The sequence below is a fragment of the Arvicola amphibius genome, chromosome 2 (genome assembly GCF_903992535.2).
Source record: "Arvicola amphibius chromosome 2, mArvAmp1.2, whole genome shotgun sequence".
Lineage (NCBI taxonomy): Eukaryota > Metazoa > Chordata > Mammalia > Rodentia > Cricetidae > Arvicola > Arvicola amphibius.
Window position 1 is genome coordinate 126912690 of NC_052048.2, and position 22705 is coordinate 126935394.

General features: G+C 43.3%; 1 protein-coding gene across 1 annotated transcript in view; it reads right to left on the reverse strand.

Annotated features, from left to right (window-relative positions):
- Ttc27 (tetratricopeptide repeat domain 27) overlaps positions 1 to 9823 on the reverse strand; it is a 120013-nt gene extending 110190 nt beyond the window's left edge. Inside the window, exons 1-3 of the mRNA XM_038320546.1 lie at positions 9558 to 9823; positions 8779 to 8956; positions 5191 to 5320 (exon numbers count right to left, since the gene is read on the reverse strand). Of these exons, the coding sequence (XP_038176474.1) occupies positions 5191 to 5320; positions 8779 to 8956; positions 9558 to 9657 (408 nt within the window). The 5' untranslated portion in view covers positions 9658 to 9823. The remainder of the gene's footprint in view (positions 1 to 5190; positions 5321 to 8778; positions 8957 to 9557) is intronic.
- Between the last annotated feature and the right edge of the window lie 12882 nt (positions 9824 to 22705).

Here is a 22705-nt window from a genome sequence, read left to right on the forward strand (position 1 = left end):
GTCTAGAATTAACCCATCTCCATTATATTATATTTTACCATGAGGCTCATGGCCTATCAGCAAGGCTGCAGCATGTCTGTCTCTGGCGGCGGCTCCATGGCTTCTCTTTTTTTTTTTTTTCTTTTCTCTTTTTTTTTTTGGTTTTTCGAGACAGGGTTTCTCTGCAGCTTTAGAGCCTGTCCTGGAACTAGCTCTTGTAGACCAGGCTGGCCTCGAACTCACAGAGATCCGCCTGCCTCTGCCTCCTGAGTGCTGGGATTAAAGGCGTGCGCCACCACCGCCCGGCTTCCATGGCTTCTCTTTGACTCTGCCTCCTTTCTCCCAGCATTCAGTTTAGTTTTCCCCTCCTAGCTCTGTTCTACCCTATCAGGCTAAGCCAGTTTCTTTATTAACTAATGGTATTCACAGCATACAGAGGGGAATCCCACATACTGAAGAGCAACTCAAAAAGTAACTGCCTGATCTGTGCTCCTCAGACTAGACTGGGCTCCTCTTATCAGACTGGAACTCGGTGGCTAACCTATGCTCCTCAGACCAGACTGGGCTCAAGTGGCTAACCTGTTCTCCTCAAACCAGACAGGAACTCAAGTGGCTAACCTGTGCTCCTCACATCAGACCGGAGCTCATGTCTTACCAGGACACATTTCCTAAGGCCCAAGTCACTCTGGTGAGGAGCAAGAAGATGTAAGACAGGCCTCTAAGGGGAATCATCCACTCACTCTGAGATGAGAAGTATGTTCTGTTCTATCTGTCTTCTACCTAAAACCCCTACATACAAATAACAAGCAAGCACTTTAATAAAGTAACAAAATACAGCCATGATATCATTGTCTTGATAGCAATTCCCAGGCCTACAATTCAATGCCTATTAACGGAGGCTGTTCATTCGTTCCCGGCTGCCCAGACTCAAAATAAAAACACAGAAACTATATTATTTGCAATACTGTTTGACCAATAGATTAAGCTTATTTCTAGCTAGCTGTTATATCCTAAACTAACCCATCTCCATTAATCTATATATCACCACGAGGTCAGGGACTACTGGCAAAGTTTTGGTGGGCTCCGGGGAGTGTCTGTCTCCTGCAGACAGCTACGTGGATTCTCACCATCCCATCTACTCTCTCCTTCTCTATCTGCTTGGAATTCCCACCTTGCCCTATTCTGCTAAGCCACTGGCCAAAACAGCTTTATTCATTAACCAATAAAAGTAAAAGATAGACAGAAGGACTTCCCACACCAAATGCCCAACTCTCAGGAGTTGGGATTAACAAATAACATACAGTGAATTAATGAATGAATGAATGAATGAATGACCATGTTAAAGGTAAGTTCTCGTCCTCTCTTACCCTAGATCACAATGTGAGAAGTGCTGCCCATAGCTCGTACCCCTGTACACAATACAGGCTTCACGGCAGGATTCTAACTATGCTTTAAGAGCAGGGGAGGAATAGTCCATTTTTAAAAGGATTACTTATAGTTTCAATAAAAAGAGACAAAATAAGCCAGGCAGTGGTGGTGCACACCTTTAATCCCAGCACTCAGGGACAGAGGCAGGCAGATCTCTGTGAGTTCAAGGCCAGCCTGGTCTAACAGAGTGAGTTCCAGGACAGCTTGCAATACACAGAGAAACCCTGTTTCGAAAAACATAAATAAAAGACAAAGTAAAGGGAAAAACAAAACAAAACAACTCCCCAAAAAAGACAGAAAACATACATTCATCAGCACAGTGTAGGAAACGTAACATCTGGAAGTATGAGCCAAACTTATAAAGCCAGATTACATGAGGACAAGCTCCTCTGTGAAGGGCAACCTCCTAGTGTGAGGGGTGGCCTTCCACTATGAAGGGACACCTTCAAGTACAAAGGACAGCCTTCTAGTGCTAGGAATAACCTTCCGGTGTGAAGGATGGCTCCCAGTGTAAGGATGACCTCCTAGTGTGCAGGATGGCTCCTAGTGTGAAGGATGGCTCCGAGTGTGAAGGATGGCTCTCAGTGTGAAGGATGGCTCCTAGTGTGAAGGATGGCTCCCAGTGTGAAGGATGGCCTCCTAGTGTGAAGGATGGCTCCTAGTGTGAAGGATGGCTCTCAGTGTGAAGGATGGCTCCTAGTGTGAAGAATGGCTCCTAGTGTGAAGGATGGCTCCTAGTGTGAAGGATGGCCTCCTAGTGTGAAAGATGGCTCCTAGTGTGAAGGATGGCCTCCTAGTGTGAAGGATGGCTCCTAGTGTGAAGGATGGCTCCTAGTGTGAAGGACGGCTCCTAGTGTGAAGGACGGCTCCTAGTGTGAAGGATGGCTCCTAGTGTGAAGGATGGCTCCTAGTGTGAAGGATGGCTCCCAGTGTGAAGGATGGCTCCCAGTGTGAAGGATGGCTCCTAGTGTGAAGGATGGCCTCCCAGTGTGAAGGATGGCTCCTAGTGTGAAGGATGGCCTCCTAGTGTGCAGGATTGCCTCCCAGTGTGAAGGATGGCTCCTAGTGTGCAGGATGCCTCCCAGTGTAAAGGATGCCTCCCAGTGTGAGGATGGCCTGCTAGTGTGAAGGATGGATCCTAGTGTGCAGGATGCCTCCCAGTGTAAAGGATGGCTCCTAATGTGAAGGATGGCCTCCTAGTGTGAAGGATGGCCTCCCAGTGTGAAGGATGGCCTCCTAGTGTGCAGACTGCCTCCCAGTGTGAAAGTTGGCCTTGCAGTGTGAGGGGCGACTTTCCGGTATCAGAGGCGACCCCTGATCTGACATGAGTTTTCAGTACTATCCCTCTGGGGCTGATTAGCACCAATAATGGATGGAAAACAGCTCTACCAATGACAAAATCATACATGAAAGCAGGGGAAATTAACTTTGCTTTGGTAACTATCTATAACAAAGCATACTTGCAAATATTTAAGCATAAATCAACACGGGCAAATAACAGCAATAAGATACTGAAGCACTGGTCCCCAGATCAAAGTTTCAACCCAGCTGAGAAGACCACTTAACAAGTAAAGCACTTGCAGAGAGAGGCTACTTCAAAAGTCATCTTCAAGCAGTGGCCTCAAGCAAAGGCTGGAATCATGTGTGTTAAGGGGACTGAGAGTGCTCCAGACAGCAGGAACAGTAAGACCAGAAGAGGGACTCAGGAGTGAATGTGTGTGGAATGTTGGGGAACCAGACTGGAGGTCAGTCTGCTAGAGCCAAATGTGGGAGGGAGGGAGAGAGAGTCATGGTAAGCCTTTTCAGAGATGCCGGCCTGATTTGAGATTTTATGATTTATTCTGTCTGATTGCCAACTTATTTGCCTTGGAGGTTATCTACTACTTATAAAAATGCCTCCCAAGAGGTGAGGGGTGTAGATCAGTGCCAGAGTGCTTGCTTTCCAAGCCCAGGGCCTTGGGTTCAACACCTGGTACTTTTTACTCTTATTTACTATTACTCTCTGTGTGTGTGTGTATGTGTGTGTGTGTGTGTGTGTGTGTGTGTGTGTGTGTGTGTGCAATCTTGGAGTTGGTTCAGGGCTGGAACTCACGGGTCAGGTCAAGTGTGTGTGTGTGTGTGTTTGTGTGTGTGTCTTGGAGTTGGTTCAGGGCTGGAACTCAGGGGTCAGGCTTGGGAAATACTTTTGACTTCAAGCAGTCACATCAGACTTAACATTTTTAGCAGGGAAATTGAAAGTAATAAACCAGTTCTTTAACAAAAAAAAAAAGTAAAGCACTTGTAGAACAAGTCAGAGGAACCGAGTTTGAACCCTAGAATCCATGGGAAAGCTGGGTGCAGTAGCAAACGCCTGTAATTCCAGTATTCAAAAGAGAGAAGGGAAGTGGAGACAGAAGAACTCTGGGAAGTTCAAAGGCCAGCTAGCCTGGGATACACAGTACAAACCACAAAAGATCCCAAGATCCCGTGCTGCACAAGGAGAGAGGCAAACACCAACACCCAAGATCTCCTGATCTCCCTACGCACATGTGCAGCCTCGTTTACATATACAAACACACACATATAAGAAGTTCTTTTTTAAAAAAATAAGGCCAGGGCTGGAGAAATGGCTCAGCGGTTAAGAGCACTGCCTGCTTTTCCAAAAGTCCTGAGTTCAATTCCTGGCAACCACATGGTGGCTCACAACCATCTGTAATAAGGTCTGGTGCCCTCTCCTGGCCTGAAGGTACACACACTGACAGAATATTGTATACATAATAAATAAATAGATAAGTAGATAAATAGATAAATAAATAAATAAAGAAAGAAAGAAAGAATAAATAACAAGGCCAAGTGTAGTGACAACACCTTTAACCCCAGCACTTGGGAGGCACAGACAGCACAATCACTATGAGTTCAAGATCAGCCTGGTCTACATAATGAGTTCCAGACTAGCTATGGCTACATAGTGAGAGCCTGTCTCAATTTCAAAAATAACAATAATAATAAAAAGTATAATTTCAAATATATCACTAAATAAAAGAAGTCAAAAATAATCCATACATTCATTGACTTATGGGTATAACCAGGCAACACTAAAGAGCACATATCCTAAGGAAACGTGAATATGAAGAAAAGCACAGAATGATCAATAGAAAATGTTTCAAGTGTTCCAGCAAAGTGGGTGTCAGAAGGTACTACTGGGATGCACACGGGGGCTTCCAATACAGTATGCCCAGGCTTGTTGAAATCAGATGGGAGTTTAACTCAGCGGTAGAGTGTGTGCCTACCATCCTGAGCCATGGGTTCAATTCCCAGTACAATTGAAATAGAAAAGAGGATACAACTGTTCATAGAACTCAACAGCAAATAGAAGAGGCTGCAAGCCCACAAGAAAAGAGCTGAGAGGACCTCATTGGCCCCACCATATATAACCATGGAATCAAGACAGGGATCAAGATCTAGGGAAAGCCACCAGAAGCTCTGTTCTATGACAATGATCATGTCTACTCTCTTAACTAGGTGCTGAGTGCAATGAAACATGCTCTTTGTGGGTGTACATGCAAATGTGAATGCATGTGATGTACATGTGTTACAATGTGTGCAATATATATGGATGAATCAATGCAAATACCATAGCATACATGTGGGGGTCAGAAGATCAATGAACATTCTCAGTAATTTGTGCAAACTACAAAGTCATCTATTTCCTACTTACCGTTAACTCCAATTTACAAACACCTGTTTGAAGAGAATCACATTTAGAAAAAAAGAAACTGTATATGACATTTCCAAGAAGCATACCTCACTAAACTGTTCAAACAGAACAGGTGGCAAGAAATCCTGAGCATGCAAGTCCACAAGAGGCCCAGTCCAGTTACTCTGAACAAAAAGCTGCAGGCTGCTCACACCAAGGAGGAATACCAGCTGCTGTCTAAAAACAAGAATGGTAAATGTCTTAGTTAGGGATTCTATGCTGTGACTGGAAAAAAAAAAAGTACCACAACCAAAAGCAAGTTGGGGAGGGAAGGGTTGGTTTCAGCTTACAATCCTCAGGTCACACGCCATCAGTGAGATCAATCAAGAGGAACTTAAGTCAGGAACACGAAGGTAGGAACTAAAGCAGAGGCCGTGGAGGAATGCTGCCTACTTGCCTGCTCTCCATGGCCTTCCTCAGCCTGCTTTCTAATACCGTTCAGGACTATCCACCCGGGGCGGCCATGGTGAGCTGCGTCCTTCTACTTCAATCATTAATCAAGAAAATGCCCTACAGACTTGCTTAGGCCAATCCTATGGAGGCGTTTGCTCAATTAAGAGTCCCTGTTCTCAGATATATCTAGGTTTGTGTCAAGCTGACAGAAACTAACCAGCACAGAAAATGAACAAATATCAACTACTAACACCATATACTTGCATGCATGTTACTTAATTTCAGTTTAATTAAGAAAAAAATCTAGGCCAAGGCAAAGGAAGGCAGATCTGAGTTTGAGGTCAGCCTAGTCTACAGAGTGAGTTCTAGGACAGTCAGACCTACACAGCTAAACCCTGTCTGGAAAAAAAAAAAAACAAAGAAAGAAAAAAAGAAACCATCAAGTAATAGTTGAAACTATCCTAATACAGTACAATTTATATCTGTAATGTCTAATAAATCCATTAGCCAGCCACATGTAGTTTTAAACTGAATGTAACCTAGGGCTGTAGAGATGGCACAGCATTAAGAGCACTGGCTGCCCTCCCAGTGGACTCAGGTTATATTTCCAGCATGCACAAGGCTGCTAACAACTGTCTGTAACTCCATTTCCAGGGGATCTGCCGCCCTCTTCTGACCGCCACATGCACTGCATGCACATGGTGTGCTCTGGTATAGGCAAAATACAAAATAAAAACAGATAAATCTTTTTAAAAATTTAACATAAATGCAAATCTAATTTAACTTAAATGTAAACTGTATTCTCTGGGCACAAACTCCATATTTCAAGTACTCAATAGCTCAGTATGAAAACTGGCTACCGTACTGGCCACATGAGACACAGAATATGCCCATCAATCAAAATATTCTCCTGGAGAGTGTGTCCTAAAATAAGTCAAACAAAGTGCCTCTTTTAAGCTACAATTCTGGTCCACCTGTGAACAGTGCATTTGTGTGCATGCAAGTGGTGCTGGGGAAGGAAGAAGAGGGATGTGAATGGGTACCACAAGGCTAACTTTATTATAGTACAAACACATCAGCCAGCAAATAAGAATCAAGACCAAAGCCAGGCCTCGCGCTGAAGCCTGCAATCCCAGCTACCCAGGAGGCTGACACAAGAGGATCACAGGTTCAAAGACACCTTGGACAGCTTAGTAAGACCTCAAAATAAAAAGTATAAAAAAGGGTTAGAGATACAATTCAATGGTAGAATGTGTGCCCAATAAGTGAGAAGCCCTAAACTCAATCCCAAGTGACAAAAGAAAAAAAGAAGGAAAAAAACAGGACTCAAAACTGACCTGGGCTTGGCAGTATGTACCTTCAATCCCCAAATTTGGGGAGCTAAGGCAAAAGGATTATGTGTTTGAGGCCAATCTGGAGATTACTGCAGGCCCTGGCCAAATGTGTAATACAAGACATAGTCACAAACAACAACAATAACAAAATTAAGGCTGACAGTATTGGAAATTAGAAAAAATGAAACAATTATATTAGCTTGAAAAAGAAATACTAGCCGAACGGTGGTGGGGCATGCCTTTAATCCCAGCACTAGGGAGGCAGAGGCAGGTGGATCTCTGTGAGTTCGAGGCCAGCCTGGTCTACAAGAGCTAGTTCCAGGACAGGCTCTAAAACTACAGCAAAACACTGTTTCAAAAAACCAAAAAAAAAAAAAAAAAAAAAAAAAAAAAAGAAAAAGAAAGAAAAAGAAAAGGAAAGAAAAATAAATAGCAACGCTCATCAGTGAACTACTTATGAATATGTGTTGTCTTATTTATCTTCACAACCTAACAAGGTAATTGGTTTATTCCTCAAACGACTGTATGAAATTATTCTGTAAACAACAGGGGAGAATGAAACTATATGACTTTTGGAGCTGGTTAAAAATTCTGAACAGGGGGCTGGAGAGATGGCTCAGAGGTTAAGAGCATTGCCTGCTCTTCCAAAGGTCCTGAGTTCAATTCCCAGCAACCACAAGGTGGCTCACAACCATCTGTAATGAGGTCTGGTGCCCTCTTCTGGCCAGCAGGCATACACACAGACAGATTATTGTATACATAATAAATAAATAAATATTAAAAAAAATTCTGAACAGATGTCATGGATGTATGAGAAGAGGAAGTATGCTAACAAACACAGGACAGTAAAAGAGCAGCCTCTAGAAGGTTTAGATTTAACTAGTGTGCAGGCATCCTAACTGAAGAAAGGTAAACTGAGGGTTTTACGATTAACACATGCAGTTCTCGAATCTCTTCAGAGATAACAATCTGAAACAGAGTAATGGAAATGCAAGCATCTCTCAGTAACCTGGAAACAGCAGGAGTCAAGTTATGTCTACACATTAAAGAAAATGAGCCACCCCCTTTAAAGCATGCGCCTCTTTCATCGTAGCTCTTGGGAGGCAGAGAGGCAGGTGGGTCTCTGTGAGTTTTGAGGCCAGCCTGGGCTACATGGGGAGAACAAAAAACAAGAAGAAGCATAAAAGGAAACAAGCTGATAGCTAAGACTTATCAAACCTAAGCTTTGGGAATTTTCCCAGTGACTACCAAGCATGTGTTATTCTCGTATACAAAACTCATTTTGATCCTACATCACTGTCATGTTTCATTCTGGAAGATCTTCTGGGCTAGAGACCTTACGTTACATTACTTGGCATATCATGAGTCCAGGTTTACCAACTGCTAAATAGAAGGGCTTATGGTGGTGCCAAGGTGCCATAAAAGAATTCAAAATTTTTTTTGGGGGGGGGGCTGGAGAGATGGCTCAGAGGTTAAGAACACTGGCTGTTCTTCCAGAGATCCTGAGTTCAATTCCCAGTAACCACATGCTAGCTCACAACCATCTATTATGAGACCTGAAGCCCTCTTCTGTCATGCAGGCAGAACATTGTATACATAATAAATAAATAAAATCTTTTTAAAAAAATAGAAAATAGAAATAAATTAATTTAAAAGTTTATTTACTTACTTGATGCATATGAGTGATTTGCATGGATGTATATATGTGTACTACATGTGTGCCTGGTGCACATGGGTGTCAGAGGAATGTGTGGGATCCCCTGAAATTGGAGTTGTACAGTTGTGAGCCACCAAGTGGCTGCTAGGAATCAAGCCTGGGTCCTCTCAACCTGCTCTTAATCACTGAACCATCTCTCCAGCCCCCTGCAAAAGTGTGTTTCTCTGAGAAAATTTCAAATACAATTCTACCTCTCAATGTCTTCCAAATCCGTAGAGCAATCCAAGAAATTTACTATCTGTTTCTCCAGGTAGCTGTCAATCTTTTCTTCAGCCACCGTTGTTGAATTTAAAATATTTTGTGTCACTGAATGTAAGAACATGGCCTCATAGCTCCCTTCTAACAGCAAGTCCAAGAAAACTCCAACATCTGTAATAGAATAAAAATCGGTCCGGTAAACCAACAGAATTTAAGTGTAAATGATAATCCACTAAATAAATATTTCAATATGCAAAATGCTGACTATACAATAATCATTAAGTATTGAGCAAATCCTTCTCATTCTACCAACATCTAGAATTACAGGATACCCACAGTGACAATGAGTAGCAAAGTAGAGGTCACACACAGAAACACTGATGATAATAATAACAGGCATAGTCTTCTTCGGGAAAGGCACAAAAATTTCAGCTGACTAAGAAAAGTTTCCTTTTCTGAAGTCCCACGTTCAATATTCCCCGCAGGAGGCCAATCCAAACACACCGCTTCTCTCATGATTCCCTAGTTCATACGTGCCTCAACACTTTACAAACGCGATTTTTTTTTTCTGATGAATTCTCTTTACCTGTCAGTCCTAAATTAAAAATCAGATGAAGTCTGTCCTTCGGGAACTTTCCCAGATCACCAGATCTCAGATCATCAAACAAAACTTCCTCCCTCCTGACACCCCCTCTGTATCCAGGCCTGCACGCCCCCCTTGCCCTCCCAGCTCTGGTGCTAACCTAACTCCCTGAGGGTGCCGCTCTCCCACCTGAACCACAGATGCCCGCCTGCTTCCAGGACAGCCGCTCCGCCTCCGTGGAAAAGCCTCTCAGAAGCGCCAGCTCCGGCGTCCACATCCCTCCCGGCATCACTGTTCCCAAAACAGGGTTCCGCGAGGGTTCCACGGGGCAGGAGGAAGCGAAAGGAGGAGGGACCAGAGTCGCCGGCGTCTAGTGGCCACAGGTACCGTAAAGACACCCGCAGGACTAGAGTCCCATGTGAGGATACAGGTACATGTGGGCAGCCATGACAGCAGCGCGGGGCATGCTGGGAAAACATACCCACGCTCCTAGGCGACCAACCGGAGACTCGGTTGTGAGCATGCGCAGAGGATGTAATCGCGGCTGGCGGCAGGGCGGTGGGATTGGGTGGAGTTGTGTCAGCCTCGGTCCTAGTGACTGGGGGCGTTTCTAGGTGGGGAGATAGCGGTTGAAAGCATATTCTGCATGCAAATACTCAACTATCTGAGGCAAAACCAAGTCCCTGGAGGTTAATACAACAGAACCTTCCTTCCCAAAAGATGGGCTGGGGTAAAAGGGTGGTTCCTCATCAAACCCAGCTCCATAACTTTTAACCACAGGTAATCTCATGAGTTCTGCACACCAGAGCTCACCCTAGCCTAGAGTCTGTCAAAAATATGTCCATTATGTTTATCCGCATCCGTTAGGAAGTTAGGGACTTTCTTCGGTAGCACTGCTGAGAACAGTTTCTTATCCACTGGTATGGCTGAAAGTTCTTTAAGGTCTTCTGTCCTCATCGAATTTAAGACAACCGTGCTGGCGCTGGTTACTTCCCACTGTTTTATTTGGGAATGGGGGTGGGAGGTGCCATGTTGACTCCTCAGTGGATATAACGTATTTTTCATATGCTTCTTCACAGTTAATTCATCCAACTCTAAAGGGTCACTCATCTTAATCAGCCAGCCGTCTCCATCACGAGATCTGATGATGAGCCCTGGCTGAGGAGTGCTTCACTGACTTCAGTCACCTCTCCCGACCGGAGAGTGGAGCTCACTGGCTGCCTTCACCCTCTCAAAGCCCCAACCTCAACTCTTTTTTTTTTTCTTTTTGTCCCACTTTGAGGCAGACTACAGTAAACATCTCACAGAGTTTCCTGTTCAGAATCGCTGACTCCCACGGTTCCAATACCATTCTTCTTTGATATGAATTCATGTTTTGGGGGATTTATGCACTGACAGCATGGCGGATTCGGTGAACCTCACTCCAACAGCCGACAAGGTTGCTATGAGCAGGAAGCCAGAAAGCCTCCACACTGTGATGACTCTTTTCCAAGTCCATGCTCGTTCCCCGCAGCACTGACCAGAGAAAGAGAAAGCTCTGGAGGCAAGGACTAGGACCAGGCATGGCCCTTGCAGCCTGACACCTGAAGTGGGAAGTGCTATTCCAGACCCAAGAGGCAGCTCAAGCTAGCAGTTCCCCACAAGATATGCCAGGAAAAGCTGGGCTGTGGTGGCTCATGCCTTTAGTCCCAGCACTTGGGAGGCAGAGGCAGTCTGTTGAATAAGAGACTAAGAACTTGGAAACACCTGGCCCAGACTGCAGCCACCACTAACAAAGCCAGGGTTACAAATGTATCGCAGCATACCTAACTCCGGTCATGTTCCTTAATAAACCTTGCGTTTAAGACTGGCATGGTGACACACACCTTTAGGCCCAGCACATAGGAGGCAGAGGCAGGTGGACTTCTGTGAGTTCAAAGTTGACCTGGTCTTCATAGTGAGTTTCAAGACAACTGGAACTATGTAGAGAGAGTCAAAATTTCAAAAACAAAAATGGAAAATAATAAAATAATAATTTTTAAAAAAAGTTTGCAAGCCAGATGTGATGCTACCTTTCCATAATGTCAGCACATGGGAAGTGGAAGCAAGAAGAGCTGGCATTCAAGAACAGCCTGGACTGCATAATGAATATGAGGCCAGCCTGTGCTACAGGGGGTCCAAAAAAAGTTTGCAAGTATCTGTGGCAGTGCTTTCAAAGCCCAAAACTGAAAACAGTCCAAATGTCCCCCCCATGGCTGAATAAATAACTGTGATAGACCCACACAATGGAATAGTGAAATGCTGTGCAGTCATGTTTCTAAGCATCGGCTATGTATCAGAGGACAATTTTCAGGAGGCAGTGCTCTCCTCCCACCATGTGGGTCCCAGACACTGAACTCGGCTTTTCAGTCTCGCCAGCAGGCACTTTTACCCACTGACCCATCTTTCTGGTCCTTGATGATACTTTATATAAAAAAATTATCTATGTAAATACATATGTGTCTGTGTGAGTATCTGCCATGTGTGTCCTGGTGCTAATGACAACCAAAGGGGGTGTTGGATCTCCCGGAGTCACAGGCTATGAGCTTCCCTGTGTAGGAACTGAACTCAAGTCCTCTGGAAGTGCTTTTGACCACTGGACCATCTCACCTACACCTTGATAATGTGGTTTCAGCTGGTTCAAAGATAGCATATCTTAGAAGTGGGAGATGGGGGCATTAAATTGGACATTACATCTCTTACCTTAATGTCACATTTAATGTGGGACTGCATAAATGACCAGATCTTATCAACTGGGTATGAAAATAATGTGGATGGAAGTTTCTGTGCTGCCTGGTCTCACAGCTGTTCAGCGCCAAATAAACACAAAGAGGCTTATATTAATTATAAACAGTTTGGCCTATTATATCAAGTTTATTATTAACTAGTTCTTACAACTTAAATTAACCCTTATTTCTTATCATCTATGTTTGGACATGTGACTTGTACCTTTTCTCAGTAATACACTCTCATCTTGCTTCCTCTGCATCTGGCTGATGACTGTATCTGCCTTTCCCCTTCCCAGAATTCTCCTAGTCTGGTTGCCCCACCTATACTTCCTGCCTGGCCACTGGCCAATCAGCATTTTATTAAACTAATACGAGTGACAAATCTTTACAGTGTACAAGAGCATTATCCTACAGCAAAATAAAGTAATGATGGTTGCAACATACTCTCATGTTCTCATTGTGAAGGAATCAACACTGCTCTAAATCCAGCCTTCCCACACATACTCATCTCTATTATCCACAATTAAGTTCCCTCAGGCCTCTACTAATAAAATTGGAGGAAAATTATATAACAAATATATAAAAAAATTAAAATCTTGCCGGGTGGTGGTGGCACATGCCTTTAATCCCAGCACTCGGGAGGCAGAGGCAGGCGGATCTCTGAGTTCGAGGTCAGCCTGGTCTACAAGAGCTAGTTCCAGGACAGGCTCTAGAAACTACAGGGAAACCCTGTCTCGAAAAAAAAAGAAAAAAAATTAAAATCTTTTTGCCTTTTGCTGTATTGAGAATTGAACCTGGAGCCTTCCACATGCTAGGCAAGTGCTTTACCACTGAGCTATATAATCTGCAAATAATAGGGCTCAGAGTCCAGCTTAGTAATAGGGTGCATGCTCCGCATTAGCAAAGTTCTGGGTTTAATCTCCAGCACCACCCCTCACAAAGCATCTGAAAAAGCCCTTGTGGTGTGGCAGAAAAGGGAATTTAATTACTGAGCGTTTAACTCTCTGTCACATCGTTGAGCAAAAACATTCCCGCAGCTGCACCAGGTCTGACCGTCCCTCAGGTGTTGTTCCCAAAGTGCTTCTCCTAGGTGAACATAATAATCTTAATGCCAGCCCCAAGGCAAAACGAACTGTTATGTAGGACCATTAGGCCGTTCCAAGACTATGACAGCACAATGGCCCATATCCCCTTACAAAGATTACAAACCCTGTAACCATTTCCGGTGAAAAGGCTCTAAGGAAAATGTCCCTATGATACAAGCTAAATAACCAGAGTGGTCATCAAAAAAGTATTCCTTCACGTTGGCTGATGAAGTGACTAGGATAGACTAACCCTGGGGACATTCAGAAAGTTTAAGTTTCCTAACACAAGGATTTATGGGTAACAGACTAATGAGTAGCATGTGGATAATAAATACCCTTCATTCTCCTTTGGGCCAAAGGAAGGGATCTGGGACATTGCTAACATTTCATGCTGTGTCTAAATTTATACCACAGAGAAAACTGGCTGTGGAAAGTAGACACAGGGAGTCACCACATCTTGTTTTCTTGATGAAACCTAGATGTTTGCAATGTGTCTTCTTCCTGGTCCCTCAAGATTCTTCACAATATCGTTGTTTGTTTCACATCCATTTGATGTCTGCTGTCCAGAAGCCTCCTCAGTCCTTCCACACAATAATTGTCCTGATAGATGACTCCACAAATGACTGGAGACAAAAGGAAATTCATTGCGCTGCTCAACGGTACATCAAAACCAGCTATCATAGGCAAAAGCATTATCTAAGGTAGAATTAACCACGTTTATCCAACCCTGTTGTTATTTTTGGTGATTAATGGTAGTGGGCTGGAGAGATGGCTCAACGGTTAAGAACACACCACTCCTGCAAAGGACCTGAGTTCTGTTCCCAGCACCCACACCAGCTCACTCATAACTACCTAGAGCTCCAGTTCCAGGGCACTGACACCTTCTCCCAGCCCCCGAGGGCTCCTACACTTATGTGTTGCATATATACATATTTAGGTGCACACACACACACACACACACACACACATGCTTAAATTGCAAAAACAAAATCTTGTCTTGTTGGTTGTGAGCCTTAGCCTTTAATGGTTAAGCCGCCTCTCCGGCACAAAGAGAAAAATCTTAGAAACCAAAATAAACATTCAGAGCAACTTGAAAGACCCACTTCTCTATAACACATTGACAGGTAGCCATCAAAACAAGTTTTAGAGCTGTTCATTCGGTGAGTAACTGCCAAAAATGAACATGTTTTTTGAAGTCCATTTTTTAAAATCCGGGACAGACTCCCTTAGCTACACGTGGCCCTGAATGCCAGCCAATCAACAATAGCCTCACCCAAGGAAAGTCCTATTACAGACGAAGTTAAATGCTTATGCCTCTAAGTCTACCAATACTTGAACTCCAAACCTTATTCGTGATTAGCAGTATGTTGTTTAAGGAGAGATTGCAACAGACCTGCATAATTTTCCTTTCCTACAGTTAGCAATAAACTCAGTTCTTCTTTTAGCTACTAAATAGGGGTCTTGTCATCCTTAGACAATATATCACTGAGTATCGGGCTGGGCAGTGTGATGAAGCGCTCTGCAATACATCAGTGTTTTCTGCTCGTGCTGTGGGAGGAGGGATTTGATATACTCAGGAGGCCTCACAAAGAGGGCTGGGGTCTGTGCAAGACTTTCACCAGAGTGTTTCCAGGCTGTGTGCCTGTTTCCAGCCAAAAATGGAACGTTTCCATTTCCATGGCTGTGAATAGCAAACACGAACAGAAGAGGGAATTGTTGTTTGAAAGTGTACCAAACAGCTTCAACACAAAAGGTAAGAGAAAAACCCAAGTGATAAAATCCAGCTGTGGCTGATCTTGCTCCAAAAATACAAGTCTTAGCAGGGTGTTCCCATCTGATATGCTGTTTAATGCTATATATAATCCTGAAGCCTTATTCTAGGGGCAAAGCAAAGTACAATTTCCTGGTAGATAATCAAATAAATGACAGGACTGGAAACCAAACGTGTCAGTGAGATAAGTCGTGGGTGTTGGTATTCCTCAAATCGCAGAAATCATTACAAGTTGAGGCAGGAGGATTGCTCCAAGCCCCGGAATTCAAGACCACATGGACAATATAGTTGAATCAGTCAGGGGAAGGAAGTCATGAGGTCCCATGTTCCCTGAGAATCTATAGGCAATGAATGATTGCTGGGGGAGGGAGAAACATGTCTTTAGTGGTGTGGCCACACGTGAGTTACTCATGCTTTTATAATCAACCCTATTCCACTTATTGAGACACACACACTAAAGTTAAGGAAGAAGTTTCATGGTGGTGGTGCACACCTTTAATCCCAGCACTCCAGAGACAGAGGCAGGTGAAGCTCTGAATACAAGGTCAATCTGGTCTACAGAGTGAGATCCAGGACAGCTAGGGCTACACAAAGAAAGCCTGTCTCAGAAACGTCAAAATATCAATCAATACAAACAAGAAAAAAAAGAAAGAGGAAGAGTAGTTGGCAAGAGGAAAAGGATCATCAGGAATGGGAGGGGACCAGAGAGGGTGTGTAACAGGAATGAATACGGCCAAAGGCATTATATAAAGCTACGGAATGTCATAATGAAGCTTATATTTGCATACATATATAAAAAACATTAAAAGAATAGGAATTGTCTAAGCAACCACTAAAAATATGTTTCTATGCCCTCCCTGCTTTTAAGAAATCTGCATGTTAATGAGTTCCTCAAACATCCTAGAGTCTGAGAGGAACAGATATCTACCACATGCCCTGGTAAGTAGCAGAACCCAGTTCTCCTGTACAAGTTCCCTCTTCTTCCACACAACCTGTTGGGCATGGACAGATCCACTACAGGCTCCAGTTGGTGACTGCTCTGAACATTTGTGTGAAGTGCTCCATCAACGTCAAATTAAGTTAGTTAATGTGGCTCATGTCCAAGTTCACTGGAAGAACGAACAGATGGAGATGCTATCTGTCCAGCTTGTACACAAAGCTAAGCAGGGTTTCAGAGTTGCTCAACAAAACCTTCTACTTTAATTTTTTTTTATTTTATAGGCCAAGCAGTGGGGGCACAAACCTTTAATCACAGCACTCAGGAGGCAGAGGCAGGCTGATCTCTGTGAGTTTGAGGCCAGCCTGGTCTATGGAGTCCCAGGACAGGCTCCAAAGCTACACAGAGAAACCCTGTCTTGAAAAAAAACAATAAAGTTTTCATAACACTTGTCTACTTTCCATTAAAAAGAAAGCAATCATTTTCTAAAGTCTGTTGAAACACGCTGTAAAGAGCAATTCAGGTCATGTGAACAATACAAAGTTCACATAACTTTCTTATGTAGGATTGAATTGGTAAATGTTTAACCAAAAGGTACTCTGAAACTTGACTATGGGAGCTGGAGAGACAGCTTAGCAGTTTTTTAGAGCACTGATGGATCTTGCAAAGGAAATGGGTTCAGATCTCAGCACCCACATGGGTTCACAACTGTGTGTAACTCCAGGAGATCTAACACCCTCTTCTGGATTCTGTGAGCATTGCATGCACAAGATACCCAGATATAAATATATACATACAAGGGAAACTTGACGATGCCTGGTCTGGATAAGCAAATTTGTAACTTCAGCCAACTCTGTGCAAATAAGGAGAATCAGATATACAGTATCTGTCCATTTATAGAAGTGCTTTTTTGGTTGGTTGTTTCTCTGTGTAGCCCCAGATGTTTTGGAACTCAGCATATAGACCAGGCTGGCCTTGAATTTAAGAGGTACACCTGACTCTGCCACCAGAGTGCTGGGATTAAAGGTGTGTGCCACCATTTCCCAGAAAGAAGTGTATCTTTAAGGATAGTTTACAGAGTCAGAGAAAAGCCAGAAAGTTTCCTCTGCTCTCAAGAAAAGTTACTGTGAGCAAGATGTTAAGGCTTAATATGTTGTATGTTCCCCCGCTACCACCATAGAAACTTGAAATTCATTATTTGAAAGGTTCCAACTATGTTTAGTGTTTAATTAGGGGTAAGAGAGACAAAGCATGCTTTTCTTCCCTCGGGCTGTTTCTAAACACAGATGGTGCAAACATACTGGAGCTGCTGGGATTGGCCAACAAGTAAATTCATGGATGCCTTGATGTCAAACAGTTCCTGTTTTCCTATTACCCAGGATCTGCTTACCCATTCTTAGCTTTCCCAAACTCCTACAGTGTCTTAATTTTAATGCCTGTTGCTGTGATAAAAATAGACTGACAAAGGTAGCCTAAGGGAAAAAGGATTTGTTTGGTTCTCAACTCCAGACTGTCATCGTTGCTGGAAAGGCAAGGTGAAAGACTTGAAGCACACAACGTCTAGAGCAGAGAGCAGTGAACCACAGGAAAACCTGATGTTGCTAAGTGGGCTTTGGGGGCAATGCCACCCACAATAGGCAGGTCTTTTCATCTCTATTAACATAATCAAGATAACCCCTGCAGATATGACCATGGGCCAACCAGATTTAAACAATCCCTAGTAGAGCCATCCCTCCTGGGAACTCCAGAGTATGTCAAATTGACAATTAAAAACGACCATCAGTATGGTTTCACTAATTCAGAATTAAGGAAAGCTTTGTTGGAATGGAAAATTTTAGCTGCCTCAATAGAGGTAGAATAAACACAGCTGAGGGGGATTTCAGAGAGCAAGCAAAGACATGAGTGTGTGGTTCATCCTAGCTGCCCAAAAGAAGTGAAGTGTGAGGGGAGAGCACCAATGGAATCAAGGGACGGACTCTGGAGGTACAGATCAACAGCCTATTCCCTGTCTCCCTTTCTTCCTGGGAGCTGACACTGTCATGAGATCAAGTGGCCATGAGCAATTTCAAGGAGCAAGCACAGGGTCCAGGACACAAATGCCAAGAACTGGTAACAGTTACCAATTGGGTGTTGGAGGTTTCTTTGGGGCTGAAGAGCCCATGGCTTCCCACCATAGACAGAAGTAAGATTTTTCTAGAGCTGTGATTTCTCCTCACTGTGGAAAGCACGCGTGAGAACTGTCTCCCTGCCTCACAACCCGAGGTGATCTTTCTGGCTTAGAGCCTCAGCTAGCTTTTAGAGTCTGAGAGCTTGCTGCTAAGTGGAAGATTCTTGAGAACACAACTGGACAAAGCAGCTCCCCCATCAATGGATTTGTTATGGTCCTTCCCCTTTCCTGAGGCTGGGAGCTTCTGAAAGAGGTAGCCTCCTCGCATTTTATCAACTGGCTTGATGGGATGATTGATATTTGTGAGTTATTGTTTTTAGAAAACTGTATTGGTGCTGATTCTTGTATATTGACATATTGAACATAGTATGTGAGTATGCTTCTACCTCTATTTATTGTATGAGAGTATGCTTCTACCTCTGTTTAAAACAATTGTTATATTGAGATATTTACCATATTGCAATGTACATTTCTACCTCTGATATTATTTATATAATGACATTGTTTACATTTGGAGATCATTGTCCTCATCTATTGCAGTTGTTTATTCTCTTAGTCTTCAAGTTAGATAGGTATATGTTTGTCATATTTATATTTAGGATATTCAGGTTTTTTAGATACATAGAAATTATATTTAATATAGATGGTATAATCTTCAACCTCTTCGAAGAGCTGTAGAAAATGGCCTTTAATCTAACCTAGAGTTTTGTACTTTTGAGACACAATCACTCCTGACAACACTGCTCTACTCCCGAAAGAACGTTGAGCACCAAAGACACTCCACTGGGAGCTTGTCTTCTTCTTGGCAGAACTGGCCTTTGGGCAAAGAAAAGCCCACACCTCGACTACTGACAAAGATACAAAATATCCATAAGTGGATAAAACAGGATTGTCTTTTCTTGCCAAGACAGGGTAGGATAGTTCTACTAAAGGCTCCTTGCCTTTGAAAAATGGTATGTCGGTTGTGTTAGGCCTTAGCCAAAGTTGGTTGCCTCAACATTACAAACAAGACTTTGGGTGATTGCCCAGGTAGTCAGTTGTCTCTATCATCTGTTACACATTTTGGAAGTTTCTCGTTTGTACTTCCTGGTTGCTTACGTAATATTACTTCCCTTCTCAGATCTTTGATGGGGTTGAAGATTAGATAATTGTAGCTACCCTCTACATTATTTAGACTCCTTGAAGTAAAATACTTAGTAAAACTTTTGTAATGTTTCTTGCTTAATATTGTTTGCTGCTTGTAATTTTATATGTACTATCTGTTCCCATTGTATATAGTTGTATTTGGTTTTGAATCTGTCTTATTTAGACAAAAGGGGGAGATGATGGGGAAGCTGACCAATCTTTGTCTGAGGGGCGTGACCCCTCAGGGGCTCCGAATACCTTTAAAAACATCCGTGTTTTTGTTTGCTCTCTTTGTTTTCCTGGGCTCCTCGCTGGAACTTTGGCTTTTGTAAGTTCCCTTTTCTTTCCTTTATTAAAGCTGAATATTATATATTAAAGCTAGTCTGGTTAATCATAATTGCCAATTGACCACGCCCCTTCAAGTTCACACACTGTAGGATTTTACCAGAATGTCCAATGAAATCACCAGCAGGAATTAAGATCCCCTTTCCTTGGGGACGATCGGAAGTGACCAGCTTTGCTAGCTCCTCCTTTGCTAGATCAACAAAGAGCGAGCTTAAGCTATAGGAAAAACAGTGCCTCATTTGAGAACTGCAGCTACTGCATCAAGGGGATGGAAAAGTAGGTGGGTGTGATGAGTCTAGGGTGGGATGAATACAGCATGTTCTGCTTCTGAAGTTATCTCTGAAACAAAACAAAACCAATAGGACAAATGCTTGCACAGTGTCCAGGCTTAGGAACATTCATTCTTCAAGGGCTAGTTGAAGTAAGGGAAACTGGAACGGCACAGGTAGGCTAAACGAGTAATAACTGAATCTTCTAAAAACTGCAAAAGGCTACAGAGACGGCACCTGGCAGCTGGGTTTGTTGGCTTTGTAGATGGCAAGGTGACATGAGGTGGGGTTAAACTAAAGAGCACAACTGGTAGAACAGAAGGGGCAAGGCTGAAGATGAAAAAAATCCACAGCCAACCTTGTGACCTCAGAACAGAGAGAAGAGGCCAGGAAGATCGGGGGAGTAGTAACCTGGAGACCCCACTCACAGAGAGCCCGGAAAAGTCTATAGCTGCCATTGTCTTGCTGGATACTCCCATGGCGAAGAGAGAAGTGAATGAAACACAGTGGTGACATTGTACACTCTTCCTGCTCATCTGAAGAGGCCCCCATGAAAGGAACATAGGCAACACTGGAGCCCATGGAGCACCTCACAACCACATTCAGGGGCTAAGGCATGAAGAGTCAGAAAATGCATCTTCTGTCCAGGGGATGATGGGTGGTGCAGACGGTTCGGGACAGCATCTACAGCTGGGCGCATCCAAAGCACGGAAGCTGAGAAAGCAAGGTTGAGTTTCCTTTCCACATGGCCTGGATGTCCCATTTACCCTCTACAGTCTTCCTATTATCCATATAAGGCACGGCAGATAGGGGCTGAGAGAATGGAAGCTTGGAAGTGGTTTGAGCTTGCTTCAGTTCAGCTTCACACAGGCTTACACCAACACCAAAACCAATGCCAGTCAAAAAATACAAACGATTCCTCTGTACTAGGATATTCATCCAAAACATTAAGCAATTAAAATCACAAAGGAAAAACATCAATAATTTCACAAGATAAAGCTCCCATGACAAATCAAAGCAAGTATTAAGGCTGTCTTGTGGTGAGTCCACAAGTATTATACAGTAAATGTATAGCTGACAGACCTATTAGACTAATTCACACGAAGTGTATACATCCACATCCACATAGAGAACCTATCCAGCAGAGCTGCAGGAACACTTACCTTTTGGAAAAGTTGCTGTAAAATCTGTAAAAACCTTGTGAAGCCATGATTCTTCCCTTCAAAATGGGTTTCAGTCCCAAAATGCCTCAACAGTGTAACTTCTGTACGGGCAACGGAATGACCTTCCATGAGGCCTTAGAGTAAAAACATTTACTGTTTGTTCTAACACCCAAATTTACATGAAGTCAACCCCCCACAATTACCTTTGCTAACAGGTCTGGGTATGTGTGAGGCCAGGGTTCAGGGACATTTAGTGGTTTTAGCTAATGGTTTAAAATGTCAGGTATTCCCCTTTGATGCTGTAGCACTGCCCATTCATGTAATGACCTACCAGAGCATTCATTCTTTTAAGATTTTTGTGTGTGTATATGTGTTAGGTGTATGTGGAGACCAGGAGAATGTGTCAGATAAGAGTGTGTCAAGCCGGGCGGTGGTGGCGCACGCCTTTAATCCCAGCACTCGGGAGGCAGAGGCAGGCGGATCTCTGAGTTTGAGGCCAGCCTGGTCTACAAGAGCTAGTTCCAGGCTCTAGAAACTACAGGGAAACCCTGTCTCGAAAAACCAAAAAAAAAAAAAAAAAAAAAAAGAGTGTGTCAGTGTGGTTGTGAGCTACCTGACTTGGGTGCCGGGAATCAAAGTCAGGTCCTCTAGAAGGGGAGCAAGAGCTCTTAACCAATGAGCCATTTCACCAGGCCCTAGAGTCTTACAATTTTTAATGTGGGCAAAGCATATAGTATAGTAAAATAATGAATCGGTAGAAATTTACCTGTTATGGTCTGGAGAGAGCTCAGCAGTTAAGAGCACTGGCTGCTCTTCCAGATGACCCAGGCTCAGTTCCCAGCATCCACGTGGTAGCTCAAGACTGTCTTGAGCTTCAAGTTTCAGGGGTTCCATTACCCGACAGACATAAGGCAGGAAAGACACCAATGCACATTGAATAGACAGATGATGGATGGATGGATGGATGGATGATAGATAGATAGATAGATAGATAGATAGATAGATAGATAGAGATAGATAGATAGATAGATAGATAGACAGACAGACAGACCGACCGACCAATCGACTGACCTGTTAATCAGGACTGGTTCAGGGAGTAGACCTAACTTCAGCCCAAACCACCTTTAAGTGAACACTTTAAGTGAGCACATGCATGGTTCACAGTCTCCAGTGAGCATGAACAATATAATACTTCACTTATTTTGTTGACAGTGCTGGGCCTTGTATATGCTAAAGGCCCTCTATCACTGGCAGAACCCACATTTTCCTGCCTTTTAAAAACTATTAGTCAAATAGAAGAGACAGATAGCAAAAAACTTCAGGTCATTACCACAAATTACATGAGGCATAGTAATTATCTCACCTCAGTCCATTTTCTGCCACATAAACCAACCTATTAGACAACAAAGACAGAAAAAAAGCTTATTTTCTACATTAGTCTTATTTGGGGGGATTTTGATCTTAATGCTACAAAATCCTTCTTTTGGTCTTGCTACTTTAGATTTCAATTTCCATGCATGAGTATTATCTATCCTGCATGCAAGTATGTACACCATGTGTGCCCATGGAGGTCAGAAAAGACAGCTGGATCCCCTGAATTGGAGAAGAGAGATGATTATGAGATACTGTAGTGACTTGAAAGAAAATGGCCACCAAAGTAAGTGGTACTTTCAGCAGGTGTGGCCTTGCTGGAGTAGGTATAGTCTTGTCGGAGGAAGTGTATCACTA